The 14,224-nt window shown below is 40.4% G+C and overlaps 1 protein-coding gene across 5 annotated transcripts in view; it reads right to left on the bottom strand.

Annotated features, from left to right (window-relative positions):
• magi2b (membrane associated guanylate kinase, WW and PDZ domain containing 2b) overlaps positions 1 to 14,224 on the bottom strand; it is an 82,324-nt gene that overhangs the window by 55,644 nt on the left and 12,456 nt on the right. For 3 of the 5 annotated variants that reach the window (XM_072385623.1, XM_072385619.1, XM_072385620.1), the window contains exon 2: positions 2,201 to 2,317. In XM_072385623.1, the coding sequence (XP_072241724.1) occupies positions 2,201 to 2,317 (117 nt within the window). The other 2 variants (XM_072385624.1, XM_072385622.1) reach the window with 2 other exon arrangements.

Genomic DNA, 14,224 nt, shown 5'->3' with positions numbered 1-14,224 from the left:
ATTGTAGGGTAAATATATGCGTGTGCATGTCCTTGAAGTGGTAATCCTGCTACCATTCATCATGATTGCTTGCTGAGATCTGAATGCACGTGCAAAAGAGAGGCTCAAATAAGTTAACATTCGCATCCAAACAGAAAAGAGCACAAAGACACACGCAGGGGGCAGCCTGGAGGCCACAATACAAAGTCTTAATGAAGTTATTAATATCAGACATCAAATTATCACATTTAGTTAATTATTTTTGGGTTGAGAGCGGGTAATCCTTGAGCTAAATGATGTAACAGGATGCAGTGGTTGATGTCAGCAAGTGAGCCTTCTAGCTGTGTGAACACACACACATACACAACCGCACAGACACACAATAACAGACACACCTCCTCCCACGTCCTTGACAGCATGTTGAGATGCAGAGTGGAGTCTGCTCATCAAGCTGACAGACCAGCGCTGACAGCACGGTCAGAGCGCTGCAGACCAGGGAGAAAAACACTGATTTTCCAATGCTCCAAACCACGACAACAAACAGCCCGCTGGGCATGAGCAGTGCAGCGCTCAGGACTGTTGTCCCCATTTTTCAGCCCTCTGATGCTGTGTCACTCTGATGGTTGAGCAACGCCCGCTAATGTGAGTGTCGGACTGCCAAGAAGTCATGCAGTGAATGTACATAAACCGTCCTCATGTGAAGGAGAGTTGAACCACTGAACTAAAGCAAAGCAGGATGATAAAAAAGAAAGGCAAATCACTGTAATATTACAACTAGATTTAAATTTGAACAATAAGGACATGATTCAAAGCTGCTGGGCAGTAGGTCTTGAATCTCCATTATACTGAATCAGCTTTGTGAAATGATAGGCAGTTAATTATGTGGATGTCATTACTGTTAAATCATCCCACAGAAAAGCTGATTTTCCATTCTCAAAAAAGGCCAGAAGGGGACTATAACTGCAACAAGGTGACAAAATTATGCTTCATTTAACTAAAACAGGCCCCTGCTGTCCTTCAGCATTCACAGGCCAGAGGTGTTAGGGTTAGCCATTCCCCATCACCTCAGGCGTCACTCTGCAAGTCTGCCTAAGCTGCACTAATATACAGCCAACAGTCTGACAAAGGCAGAATAAAGGAGAGGGCATGTAGAATTAAAACTGAAAGAGTGAGAAAATGTGAAAAAGTGAGGTGGTAACCAAATCATTAAAGAAAGTAAAAGCAAAGAGATAAAGAGGACATGAGAGAAGAGAGGAAAAGAAGAGAGAAAGGGGCTCAGGAACTGTGCAGCTGTGGGATCGTAATAAACAATCACTTCTGTGTCAGCGGCTCAACACACCAGCAGAGGACATCAAGTGTAGTGGAATCGTTTAGCCGATGCAATAACAACGACCACTGACGTCAAAACTGGCCTTGTTTACTGTTGGATCTGTAGTAGATTCAGCAACATGAATCAGCATACTAACAAAAGAACGATAAAACATGTCAGACGATTTCAAAACCCTTCAAAAAGTCTCCGCTCAAAGTGCACTGATCCACATGCTGTGTGAAAGGAGAGACGTCTCGTCTGCAGGGTGAAGCTTCAGAGCTGATTCACAAGCTGCTCGATGCAGCAACGTAAGGCAGACCTGCTGGGGATGGCCCTCAAATGTCAATCATGGAAATGACATCGTCCCACAACAGGCAAAAGGCACACACACTCATAACACAACCCACATATGCAACCCACAGGCATAAAGTGTCAGTATCAGGGTTTGTTTGTCCAGCATCTACAATACCTCACACACAGATAAATTAAATGTTTCAAGCAACAAACACCTTATCATCTGGGTACATCTGTGTGTGCTGTGCATGTCTATAGTGTGTGCTCAAAGGGGTAGGGCATTATGACAACCCAAGCCTCCAGACAAGAGGCTGGTTGCCGTGGAAACCTTGGACGACTGAGGGAAAAGAAGGAGCGATAGACGGTCGAGAGACAGAGAAAGCGTGTATGTGAGGGCGACATCCCGAGGGTGAGGAGGGGAACCTAAAAAGGAGTAAGAAAGGCAAATAAGCCTGAGGGAGGATGTGGGAAAGGTGATAATATAAAAAAAGATGGAGATGCTGAAAAAAACAATTACAGACACAGATGGTGAAGCAGTGGAGAAGAGGAACTCAGAGGAGTAATCAACAGAAGTGAAACAGAAACACTAAAGGAGGATAGAAGCTGCTTAGTACTCACAGGGAACAGTGCGGAGATAGAGGTTGTCTCTGATGATCTGCTGGTGGTCGTGGTCCACTGAGCCCTTGGAGAAGCGCAGGTTGAGGTAGTGCCGCAAATCTTTGTCGACCACCCCCCCTGAACACAAACACAGCAAAAGGGAGATAAATACTTCTGCCAGGGGACAATTTTCTGCAATGACCTCCAGAGATCTTACCAGATATTGAAATGAGCTGAAAGTGACACTGTACTTCTTGAGAGAACAGTCTTATCAGTGGGACTGACACACTCATGCTTAGCAGCTCAATTTTTCTCAAACTAAGATAAAAAATGAAAAGCTACATTTTGGAGAAAATATGTAGAAACATTAAGTTTCCTTAATAACCAATAAAAATAGAATATTGCACATTAAGGGCAATCAAGTAATTAAATCTTGTGGCTTAATCAAGTTTAAAGCTTGCAATAATTTTCACACAAAGGCAAAACAGCAAAGGCTACTACTCACCCTGACATAAACACACACATATCTTGGTAATTGTGTAAACCAGTGAGCCCCTTGGGGCTTTATGTGCATCGTCAGCAGGTTGGGTGACAAAAGCTACAACAGCTCAACCTCCTCGTGTCTGCCTCTCTGTCTCTGTAGATTATCTGCTGTATAAGCTGTCTTTCTTGTCATTAAGTCACTCAACTGAAAGACAGTATGAAATAATTGACAAACACAACCGAGGGCAGAGGAGTAGGAGTGGGCTAACATATCTGTGCAGTACACACTGCATGACAATGTCCATGAATAGGTTCTCCTCCCTGCATCTCAATCCAGAGAAGCCCAGGAGGTTAAGAGGAGGAGAACTCTCTCCACGCAACATTTGGTATGCAGTACTATCACATCCGACACAGGGAGGGATGAGGTTACATGCCATGCATTTACAAATGACAAACATGTCTCCTCACTCATGCATACACTATTGACCTCCTGCCAAACTGAGTCGACAGCTCTCGGCCTAGCAGTTAAGATTAATGCAGGGCCTACATGTCAAATGGAGCACACATTGGAGAGGAAACTCATTGGGGCCCACTGGACAAACTGTGCAAATACATGCATGTGGGTCCCTGATACAAGTGAATCTGTGATTCTGAAATAAGGAATGTTTTTTGTTTCTTATGTAAACTAACATTTTAGCAAGCATTTTCAGCAAAGCCAGAGGAGTGGAGAGGAGAGGAGAGGAGGGAGGGGAGGGGAGAGGAGAAGAAAACAAAAGGAAGATGAGATGAAATCTTGATTAGCATCAGGACTGGTGGGATTTTAAGATGAGTTAACATCAAATCTCACAGCTTTGTGTTCAGGCACAGGCCACCCATTTGACATGCAGACACCAACGAACACATATTTATACGAGCACACAAGATGTTCAGAGCAAGGTGGAGAGACACACAATCAAGACAGAAGCAATGCAATTCAGACACCTCATCGGCAGCTGGCCCAGATGTTGATAAAAGCAGTCCTACTCCACAGGTATATGTATCCACTGTCAGCCTGTCCTCCCAGGCGTCCTCTAGCCTTGCAACCCACCACCGTACATTTTCCGTAACCTCGGTGAAACCTCACCGTCTTCCTCCTGCCTCCGCTTCTCCACTGCTCCTCCAGCACACAGCAACCGGCTGCAGCCAATTTTAATCCCAGAAGATGAGAACGGGGGGATGGTAGATGCAGAGCAACACGGATAGATGGAGAGAGACGACGACCGTCGGGAGAAAAAAGAGGAAAAGGAGATGTGCCAGTGGGAAGCCGGGCTCCAAAAAAACCTGCCAGCGGATTGGCCAGGCAGCTTCCACAATCCTGCAGCAGCCCCTATCTGCTGCTGCTGTAACTGCACTGGAGAGTCTGTGCATTTGTGTGTGCAAGAGACCGAGAGAGAAAAACTGATTGACAGTAGCAAATAAATGTTTATGCATGTGAAAGCATTCGTTGATGTGTGTCTGTATGAGCGTTCGCAGCTGCTCCATGACATTCCTCAAACACTCTTCGTCTCACCCACCAGATGCTCTCCCAGTCTGACCTTGTGTTCACGTCACAGACTAGAAAAATACTGAGAGACGCAGCAGCAGCATATGTCATACACACACACTCGTACGCACATGCAGGGCAGATGAGCTCACAGCTGCAGATGCCAGTGAGCATGCCTTGAGCATCATCTTGAGCAAGGCTTGGTCAAAAATACCAGACACAAACAAACACCAGTGCAGAAACACATGCTCGTGATATGAGCACTGAGCTCAGGGCACAGCTGAGTGTGGAGGAGGGCTCTGCTTAAAGAAGCTTCAGTGGTGTGACTGTTCACTTAGAGCAAATTTACGACCTCAGAATCTAACTTGATGCAGTAAACATCACAGTTGGCTTGTTTTGTGGCAGGCTGCTTCTTCAACACAGCAAAGAAAATTTATGAAAAAAAAATATTTTCATAAATTACCCAAATTATTTTACTACATGAAAAAAAAAAAGATGACAGGCCTATCAATCACAGATCCGTCAAGGCAGACAGCAATTAGTACAGCTCAAACAGGCATGCAGAAGCCCATCAGCCTGCAGTCAGCTGACCAAAAACGTAAAGATAGTCAACACCATCATGTGGAATTTCAACAAGGTATCCCATTTAGACAATCAACTCCACATTTTTCTCTGGTGCTCACAAAGAGCAGGTACAAGTGGAGCACCTGAAACACAGTCCAGATCTTAACCCCAGAATATTTGAGATGTACAGGGGAAGACTTTAAGTGGTCTAAATCTCCTATTTTCATACTTACTGTTCTTGGGTTTTTTTGGGGCTCGGCAGTTTATTTTGTCCTTAAATATTCACCCAAGAAAATGAAAACAGTTGTGTCCATGGTGTGTACATATCTTAGCAAGCCCCAACCTAACTTGTCTCATTCATGGATGCAAAAATGACAGTGAAATGACTCAGCAACAGTCAGAGATGACGCTAAATGACAATGAAACAACAAAATGTGGAAAAGAGATCAGAATTGATGAATGAATGAACAGAAGATGATTGTCACAACCTGGGTCTCTATGTGTTTGTCTGCTGAATTTATGCTAATTATTTCACTGATATGTGTCTGTCTTCTTACTGCTAGGTGAGTTAAATGAGCTCCTGCTGAATGATAAGCAAGCTGCGTGGATGCAAATATGGAGAGGGAAGAATATTTATATTACAACTATTGGGGTGATCATATGTTTAACCAGGTGCTGTATATACTGACAGATTTTCATTATAGAAGAAAAAAAAACATTTAAATAAATATAAATAATTTCCTCAGATAGAGATGTGTGGATGGATGGTGAAACAGGCAACATAATCCAATGTCTTTGTTGCTTAGCAACACAAAAGAAGCAGATTTATCCACACAGCGTTTCATATACCTAACACCACATACTCATACTGAGTAGCAACAGTAGTTCAGAGTTTTAAAGTAATGACATTTATCTCAAATCTAATTAACTTACTGATATAGTGCTAATTAACAGCAAAGGTCTTCTGAGGGCACTTTATAGAGACCAAGTAAACACAGTATTTTTGAAATTATACTAAATATCTACTCGGATTTGAGTATATTCAAGTGAAAAAAACTCTGATAATTAAAATAACATTTCTTTAATCTTTTTTCTGATGCAGTGAAAGCTCACAGTGAAAGATATATTTTACCATTGGTTACAGGGGATCAAAATACAGTGTTTCTTTAGTTGTAAGATGAGCAGCACAAAAGCAGATGATATGTATAAATCAGTCCAAATAAAGAACACAACCAAATGTAAACATATTGGTTTTTAACAACAGCTGTTTGTTCAGGATAGGAAACAGTTTTTAAAACCAGAAAATCTGCAGTAGAAAGCATTAATTAGTGACCTATGAGGACAAAGTTTGCAGTTGGGACACCCTAATACACCTAACCCAGATCAACACTGGTGGATTTTTTAATCACCTGCAGACAATGGATGTTTACTCTGTAGCAGCTCCAGCTCCCTACTCTGTTGATAAATGAGCTCCAATATGAAGATCTTAGGTTATTTAAGTTGGTCACAACAATTTCAATACATTGTCAAGAATCCAGCCACTCTGCTCATCACATTTACAAGTCAGAGCTAAATAGGTTGTAAAAGTTTATTAGGAGATGTTCATTACCGTTAATGTTAATTAACTTTATAGCTACAACTGAAAACTGAGATATTTCTAACTTCTTGCAGAAATACGTCACAGGAATATATCATAAACTTAAATTAAACTTAAACTGAATCTCAAATGCATAGTTAATTAGTTTACTTACAAATTATAAAATCTTGACTTAAAGTAATGTGCCATTATTTCTAAGCCCAGGTCATACCTTCCCATCCTTTATAGCTTAAATGACTCAAGGTAATAAAAATCTTTGGAGCTGGTCCCATACTGAGCAAAAATGCTATAACTGAGCTGCTGAAAAGTAATCCAAAGCACAGCCATCCGAGTCAAAGTGAAAGTCTGAAAAGCCTAAAAGTGTCCAGCAACATTATGGAAGAATTCCCTCAGTGACAGACGTATGTCTAACATGACAGAAATCTGGCTCAAGGAGACACCCGGCACTATAATTTAGGAGGAGGTGGATTGCTGCAGCTAGACAGCAGTATAAACACAACAAGAGCAGAGGAGAAGAGTGGCCGAGTGCAGGTGTAACTCATCTTCTTCCAGTTTTAACCCAAAGTAGAAAATGGCTTGTTACACAGAACCAGTTGAGAAGCCCTGTGTGAGAAAATATGAAAAAAAAAAAAAAGTATTTGTCTGTGACTAACAATGGCCTCAACCAATCCGATCAACAAAGCATGACAAGCTGAGCCAGTCGGTATGTTGAAGATTCCACTGTTGTCACACCTGGGTTTAGATGCACAAGCGATGCCAACACACAAAAATACTGTGAAGCCTTTTCCTACTCAGAGACAAAGGAAGAATCTGCAGTGAGAATGTGCTCACCTCCTGCAAGCACTCTTAAAACCATGTACACAGTCATTTAATTTAATTTAATGGTGAAGTGAAAACAACGATTAACAGAAACTAAAATAACTTTAGTTATAACTCTATTCTTAATTAACTGTGAGTGCTCTTAGTAACTGCAGCTGTGCATTACCGATTGTGAGTAAGAATGGCTGCTCAGCATGTAGGAGAACCAACGTGAATTGACTTAACTTGGATTGAATTTAATTGGATTTATAGAATAATCTATCAATCCAAAAGAGGAAAATTATTTTGCAGCATAAAGACTAAACAGTAAGTAGTCATTAGTGGTTGTAAAACAGTTGTAGTGTAGAGTTACTGCTGTTGGCAGGAATGACGTCTTGTAAGGTTCTTTGTTGCAGAAGCCTCAAGTTGAAGAAGACTCTGACTGAACACACCTTATTGTTTCAACACTATGTTGAGTAGAGGGTGGACAGGGTTGTACTTTACGTTCATTAACTTGAGCTACATTCTTTTTACAATAAGGTCCAGGGACTCCAGAGCAGGTTTATTGGTTTGTTGAGTTTCTTTGAGTCGCTGGCTCTGATGCTGCTGCCCCAACAGATGGTTGCTAAGCGGCTGCGCTCTCCACCACAGATTAGAGAACATGCAACATCTTGCTGCAGACACTGAAGCTTGCTCAAGAGGAACAGTCTGCTCTGTCCCTTCTGTCGGCAGTCTCAGTGTTGCATTTTCAGTTCAGTCTGTTGTCCAGGTGAACACCTGTAGTCCAAGAGTACAGTGTATGAGAAGGGAACATGTATTTAGAGATTGAGCAGATTTTCTTTTAAAAGTTGTTACACTTTTTGAATCATGTTCGTAATCCAACCGTTTCCTTTTATCAGGTCCACTTAAGCTTGATTAATGCTACTTTTTCTCTATTTGTCAGTTTTTGTTCTGCTCCTGACTCCAGAAGTGAGATCATCAAAAAAGGACAGATTTAATTTTGTCTACTTCACTGATGAGTGTCTCAGTTTCACATTTAGACTGGGCTGTTTATTTTATTACATAGGTTTAGCGGTCATAAAAGTTATGTTTTATATGTGTGGGAGTGGAATAAAAGCTTGTGCATGTATGTATAGTTTCTGATGAATGATATTTATAAAAGAGAAGCAAACACACACAAAGCTTTAGACATCTGGGGAAAAACAGTGCAAGCACATGTCTGCCTTTGTGCATAGATCCAGTTTTACACATGAAACTACATACAGTTCTATGCATCTGGCCTCTAACATCTGTCTGTAGCTGCTAATACAGGATGCTAACCTGTCCAAACTTTGTTTTGTGCTAAAACTGAAAACTTGGAGCGTGACAATAAAGACGTTGCTGTGATTGTGACTCATGCAGTTTTTCAGCAGTCTGCTGGTAAAAGTAAGGTCCTGTTCCCTCCCTAAAATAAGTGGTGCAACTACACTAAACATTTTGTAGAATTGCATTAGAAAATGTGGTCTCATTTTAGGTGATTTTTGCCTTTTTTCAAAAAAGGACTGAAATGGTGAAAATGGAATTGGCATAATGAGCAATTAACTTACATGACTGACCACACAACTGATGAACTGCCGCATCAAATAAATAATTGAAATGATCAGTACCAGTTTACAAAAGCTATTTATTTTTTTTCAATTTGTTTTTGTCTTCTTCCTCTAGGTGTTTTTCCAGTTAACGATCACTACACCTTCTACTCCGTCCCCATGACCCACTTTCAAATCTGATTTATTTGCTCTAAAACAGTAAATGGAAATGTGCCTGGTATGCATTCATTTCAGTGACCCTTCAAATGCTTCACATTTGCTTGACAATTAAATAGAAACACAGCTTCAGGCTGGTTCTGCCATTACGTCAGTATAGAGCTCGTGGTTGATTTTAGTTCTGATTGTTCAGAGCAATAAGTATATCTGACATGAACTCCATCAGTGCCTCATGCTGCTGCTTACTAACAACATCAAGGCCAACCTTAGGTTCATCTCCCCCGAGGATTTGGATTTTCTTCCCATAGTCTCTATGCGATGAACTTTTCTTTAAAAAGGTGTAATATGCAACATTCAGAACCACTGTCTGTTGCTCAAGAGCCACAGTACGTTAGAGCCAAAAGAACCAAAGCCCAATATGGAGCTTTTCAGCCACTCATAGGGCCTCCATTCAAAGCATGCTGGATTAGGTTGGACCATACCATTTGGTCTTATCTCGCTCTTTGTTGGAGGTCTATTAAACAAACAAAGTTACATCTTCATGGGAAGAATATCTGGAGGGCTGCTTCCAGCTGAAAGCACTTAAGTGAACAAGAGGGACTCGCATGCAGCTGCACTGGCTGCCACTACACAGAACTGAGAAACTCCATTCTCTTGTTATTTCAGTATATATTTACATCAAGAGAAGTTGTTTGCTGCTATATTAAAGTTAAAAATCTTGCAGACTGACACTTTTTAAATTTGCTCGTCACCTCTACTGTTCCACAGCAACAACACATTCCCTCACTTTGGGTATTTTTACGACTCATTTTTCTTTTCCTTGTTTAAAAAAAAAAATAAAAAAAGCCCACCTTACTGTGTGTTGGTAATCTTTCCGTCTTTGTGAAGACATTTCTGTGGATGAAACTACAAAACAAGCCCCTTATCAAATTTGTAACACAGCAGGACTGATAACTCATACAACTCTTTTTCCAGGAGCCAGTTAACTGAATTGTAAATCCTGCCCTCAGTGCCCTCGGCAGGTCAAGTTCACACTCCGGCACCTGTAATTTATTTTGATAAGCACTCTTTCTCAAAACAGCACCCAGCCTGACCTCAAGCTACGCAGCATGAAAACCAGTCGCTCAGAAACACGCGAAAGAAATATTCTTCATTAAACCACCAACACAACGCTCGGCCATTTTTTCCCCTTCATGTTTTCTGCCTGCTGATTACACTCCATAAGACACAGGTGGATATGTTTAATTGTAAGACAAGTCAACAAAAACAGCATTTATTCTACCTTCCTATGCACTGTATTTAGGTTTAGATTTTGCCACGGTCTCATTTGTCAACTCTGAAATAGCAATGATTGATGCTTGACTTGAGCTGCTCTCCTTAGTTAAAAATATATTTTTTTCTTTGTATTTATTATTGTTTGTTGTGATTAATGTGTATCTGTAAGATATCAATTTATTCTAATGGTTAAACAGATTATTATTTTCTTGTCAATTAATTTGAGGATTACATCCTTGATTAAAATGCCAATCACGTCAAACTTAAAGTTATTCTCAAAGTTATTCACATGGAGTGTCCAACACATATTCCAAAACCCAAAATAATCATTATATCTAAAAGGTATATCTTATCTAAGAGGCTACAAACTACTAAATATTAGGATATTATACTTGGAAATTAAATAAATAACCAAACTAAATTAAAATAGTAATTCAAATCATTTAAAATCAAAGACAGAAAATGTCTCAAAAAGTTTGAGAGATTGTAAATAGTTCGATAGTTTTTTTTCATGTGCAGCACATATTTCTACAAAGCAGCTCTTTGTATGAATACTAAATTGAGATTTGAAAGAGGAGAATACAGATGGAGAAACCAAGAGGAGCCATTTTGTTTGATTCGGGAAGATATAATTAGGTCTGACATACCCACTCTACCAGGAGGCCGGGGAAGTCTTTCCACATCGATGTTTTTCAACTCACAAAATTTAACCGCGCAAACAACCCTGCAGTGATGCTTCACAAATTCAATCATGCAAACTCCGACTCTTGCTGTACACACACAGATACAAGGCGCATCTAACATACACTCACAGTCAGTAAAGGGATGACCAGTTTAAGTAAAGGTCGAGATTTGAGCAGCTAGTCGGGGATGTCCGGACAGAGAAAAGGAGAAGTGGTTTTGTTCCTGAGTGGTTGTCATGGAGAACAAAACTCTGAGAGAGTTGGTAATCAATAACTTTCCTGTATTCTCACTAAAGGTCACCCTAGTTACAAGGGAGTACAACACCGCAGGAGTAAGCGCATATACAGCTGCACACTTACACATCCGCCCTCACAGGCATGAATAAAAAGAACTGAGGAACCAATCAGGGGCAAAATGATGTTCAGAATCTCTCCCAAAGACACTTCAACAGATAGACTTTGTAAACTGGAGATATAACCAGCAACATTTCAATTGGTAGACTCTCTCTACTCCCTGAGCAACTACATTTTTTAAAATTTAACAATAAAATATTCAAATGAAACATACAGTTACATCATGAATATAGATCAGGCTCTCAGCTTCAGTTTGAGAATGAATTACAGCTCTTTCATGTGCTCAAATGTAATTAAACAAATAAAGAAAACCACAAATTAAATACTAATTCATAATATGTTGTGGTGAATGTTTTGCAGGAAATGTTTGCCATAAGACTGGAACCCACTGATACCACCAAAAAATAGGCATCTGCTCTGTGATGCTTCACCAGATCGTTTTGCCCAAACAAGTCAAATGCTTGACTGACCAAGTCAGTAACTGAGCAGTCAGACTCTTTCCTAAAGACAGAGAGAAAAGACCATGATACTCCAACCAGGAAGTATGCATCAGTTCGTCCAACAGTTCATGTTAAAAACTTACAGCTCTGAGTTGTCCTTTTAATTTCCTAAAAGCTCGTAATCAAACCCTTACACCCTCTGCAGACTTTCTCCACCTGTCTCTCTGCACCAAAACATGGAGCTTGCAGATGAACAAAATTACATTGTAATGTTTACCCTCAAGTTCCTCGTTTCTTCTTCTTGTCCGTCAAAAAAATACAGTTCCAAAACTAGCTTTTCATGTTTTTTAAAGTCAAATCCAGCTTTTCTGTTAGAGAGGCTTGTGAGTGTTTTTCACTCTCTCTTTATGCTGGTCTTGGATAATGATACGTCTACCTCCTGGAGAGCGTTCTTCATGCTGTGACTATGAAGAGATCACATAATAATCCACCACTGGTGTCTTATGTGAACCTCCAGGTCTTTTATGATTGGTGGTGTCTTACGCTGACCTCACTAACCTGGTCTTTTTCTTCCTCAGAATGTACCTGTGAACAGTTTGGACAACTCCTAATGTTCTCACTGTGTCTTGTGGATTTGTTCTGTTCTGTTTTTTTCCATTAGTCTGTTTCAACTCTACTTATGGTTCCTTTAAAAAAAATCTCCTGAAAAAGCTGAGATTCTTAAAGCTGTACTTCAGCTTGGATGTGAATAACCTCAAATTGAATATTAGAGCCTGTACCACAAGCAAGTACTCATTACATTGCTAATGAATACACTTTGGTGAACAGCTAAAATAGTAACAATCGTGTCACTGGCCAAATATTTTCACAGCCAATTCTATATGGACATGTAGTAAATGAGATGCAAACCTTCATAATGAGGCAGAGCTCATCTTCACTGCTTTATGTCAAATGAGTTTTATGACTGGAAAAAAAAAGCATGGGAAGCAATTCTTCTTAATTAAAGAACATGTTTTTTTTTCCTATTCACCCTCTTTCCATCTATTTTTGCTTTTCATTTCCAAACATCCAATTTGGTTCTTTCTATTTTAGTCTTCTCTGTCTTTCCTTCATCCCGTCTCACATTTCAGTTTCTGAGTTTCTTTTTCTTTCTCCACTTGTCAGGTTTAAAACCACCTTCGTCTAACCTGGTCTTTTTTTTTTTTTTTTCTTGTTTTAAAGTCTCAATTAAGCACAGGAAGGCTGGTCAGCCTGAAGGCCAGTGGCAGGGTTGTATGTGAATTATACTGTGTATTCTTGTACACGTGGGCGTATCATTAAGGCTATTTAGCTCTGGATGAAGTATCTGTTTCTAGTACTCCTAATGGCGTTATTACAGCAGGCGGCAGGACCTATTATTAATAGTAAATGACAGAGCCTCTCTCCTAAAGGTCTTAATATTGATTTTCCCCCTATCCTCAGACCAGTCTTAATGATGATGTTCCTCCATGTCTTCTTCAACAGTGCCATAATCAAGACCAGATGCACATTTACAACCCAAGTACCTATAAAGAGAAAAAACCCTGCACAATAAATGAGCCTGCGAGATTAAAGGTGGAAGGTTGTAGCTATTGCTCACTCTCATATTCGTTGTCCTGTGCTCCTCCTCCCGCAGCATCCAAATTAATTCCTCATCTCACTTCAAATCACACATCTAGGATGATGAGATAAAAGCTGATGGACGCAAGGTTGTCAGTATGTGTGTGCTTGTGTATGTAGAAGCTTCTGTAAATGTGACTATGGGGATGTTTGTCACTCCTGATTGCGCTCTTCAGCTCAAGCAGCGCTCCTCAGGCTTTATCGGGAACATCAAGCAGGACGCATCTAAATGAAAAGAAAAGCGCAGATCCGAGAGGGTGGAGAAAGTGCAGAGGCACGTGTGGGCCCATCCACTGGTAGAGGCAGGAAGTTCAGTAACAATAATGTGGAGACAACAGACAGAAAGAGTGGGATATGAGGGAGCCTTAAGGGCAATATAGAGTAATCAGATACTCATCACTTTGGGGGTGCAGTGGTCGATAACCTGAGGGGTTAAAACCAGCGTGGGTGTGTTCCCAGTCAATAAAAGAAATTAATAATTAGGGCTGCGGCTGATAGAAGGCGACCTCCCGAGAATCGTAATGATTCTCCTCTACAACGCATCACTTGGCTGCTACGGTCTAACAGTCTAATAAAGCCAGTCTGTAGTGATTAAAGGGTCCTTCCTGCTGTTATATCCAAACTAAAATTAAAATGTATTCAACACAGCTATACTGACCTGATTGCCTGTTTTTTTTCTACACTGTCACATCCCAACGATGAATTTGAAAGAAATGATGAAAAATACACAACAAATCTTAGAAAAACAGATAGCGACTGCATCTACGAGTGGACCAGGATCCTGGTTACGTGTCGCACATGTGAAAGTCTTACTTTGAATTCTGGATTTAAGAAACTTGGATATGCTACTCTGATGGAAACTAGGATTCTGTCGCATGTTAACAACTTTTCCTAAATTTCTAATCATTCACTGCTGGTAAAGCTCATGATGGCAGATTTTAGATACAAG

The sequence above is a fragment of the Leuresthes tenuis genome, unplaced genomic scaffold (genome assembly GCF_036924035.1).
Source record: "Leuresthes tenuis unplaced genomic scaffold, fLeuTen1.0.hap1 SCAF_5, whole genome shotgun sequence".
In the NCBI taxonomy this organism is placed as follows: Eukaryota; Metazoa; Chordata; class Actinopteri; order Atheriniformes; family Atherinopsidae; genus Leuresthes; species Leuresthes tenuis.
The sequence above is the reverse complement of the archived record's forward strand: the minus strand, read 5'-3'. Positions and strand labels throughout refer to the sequence as shown.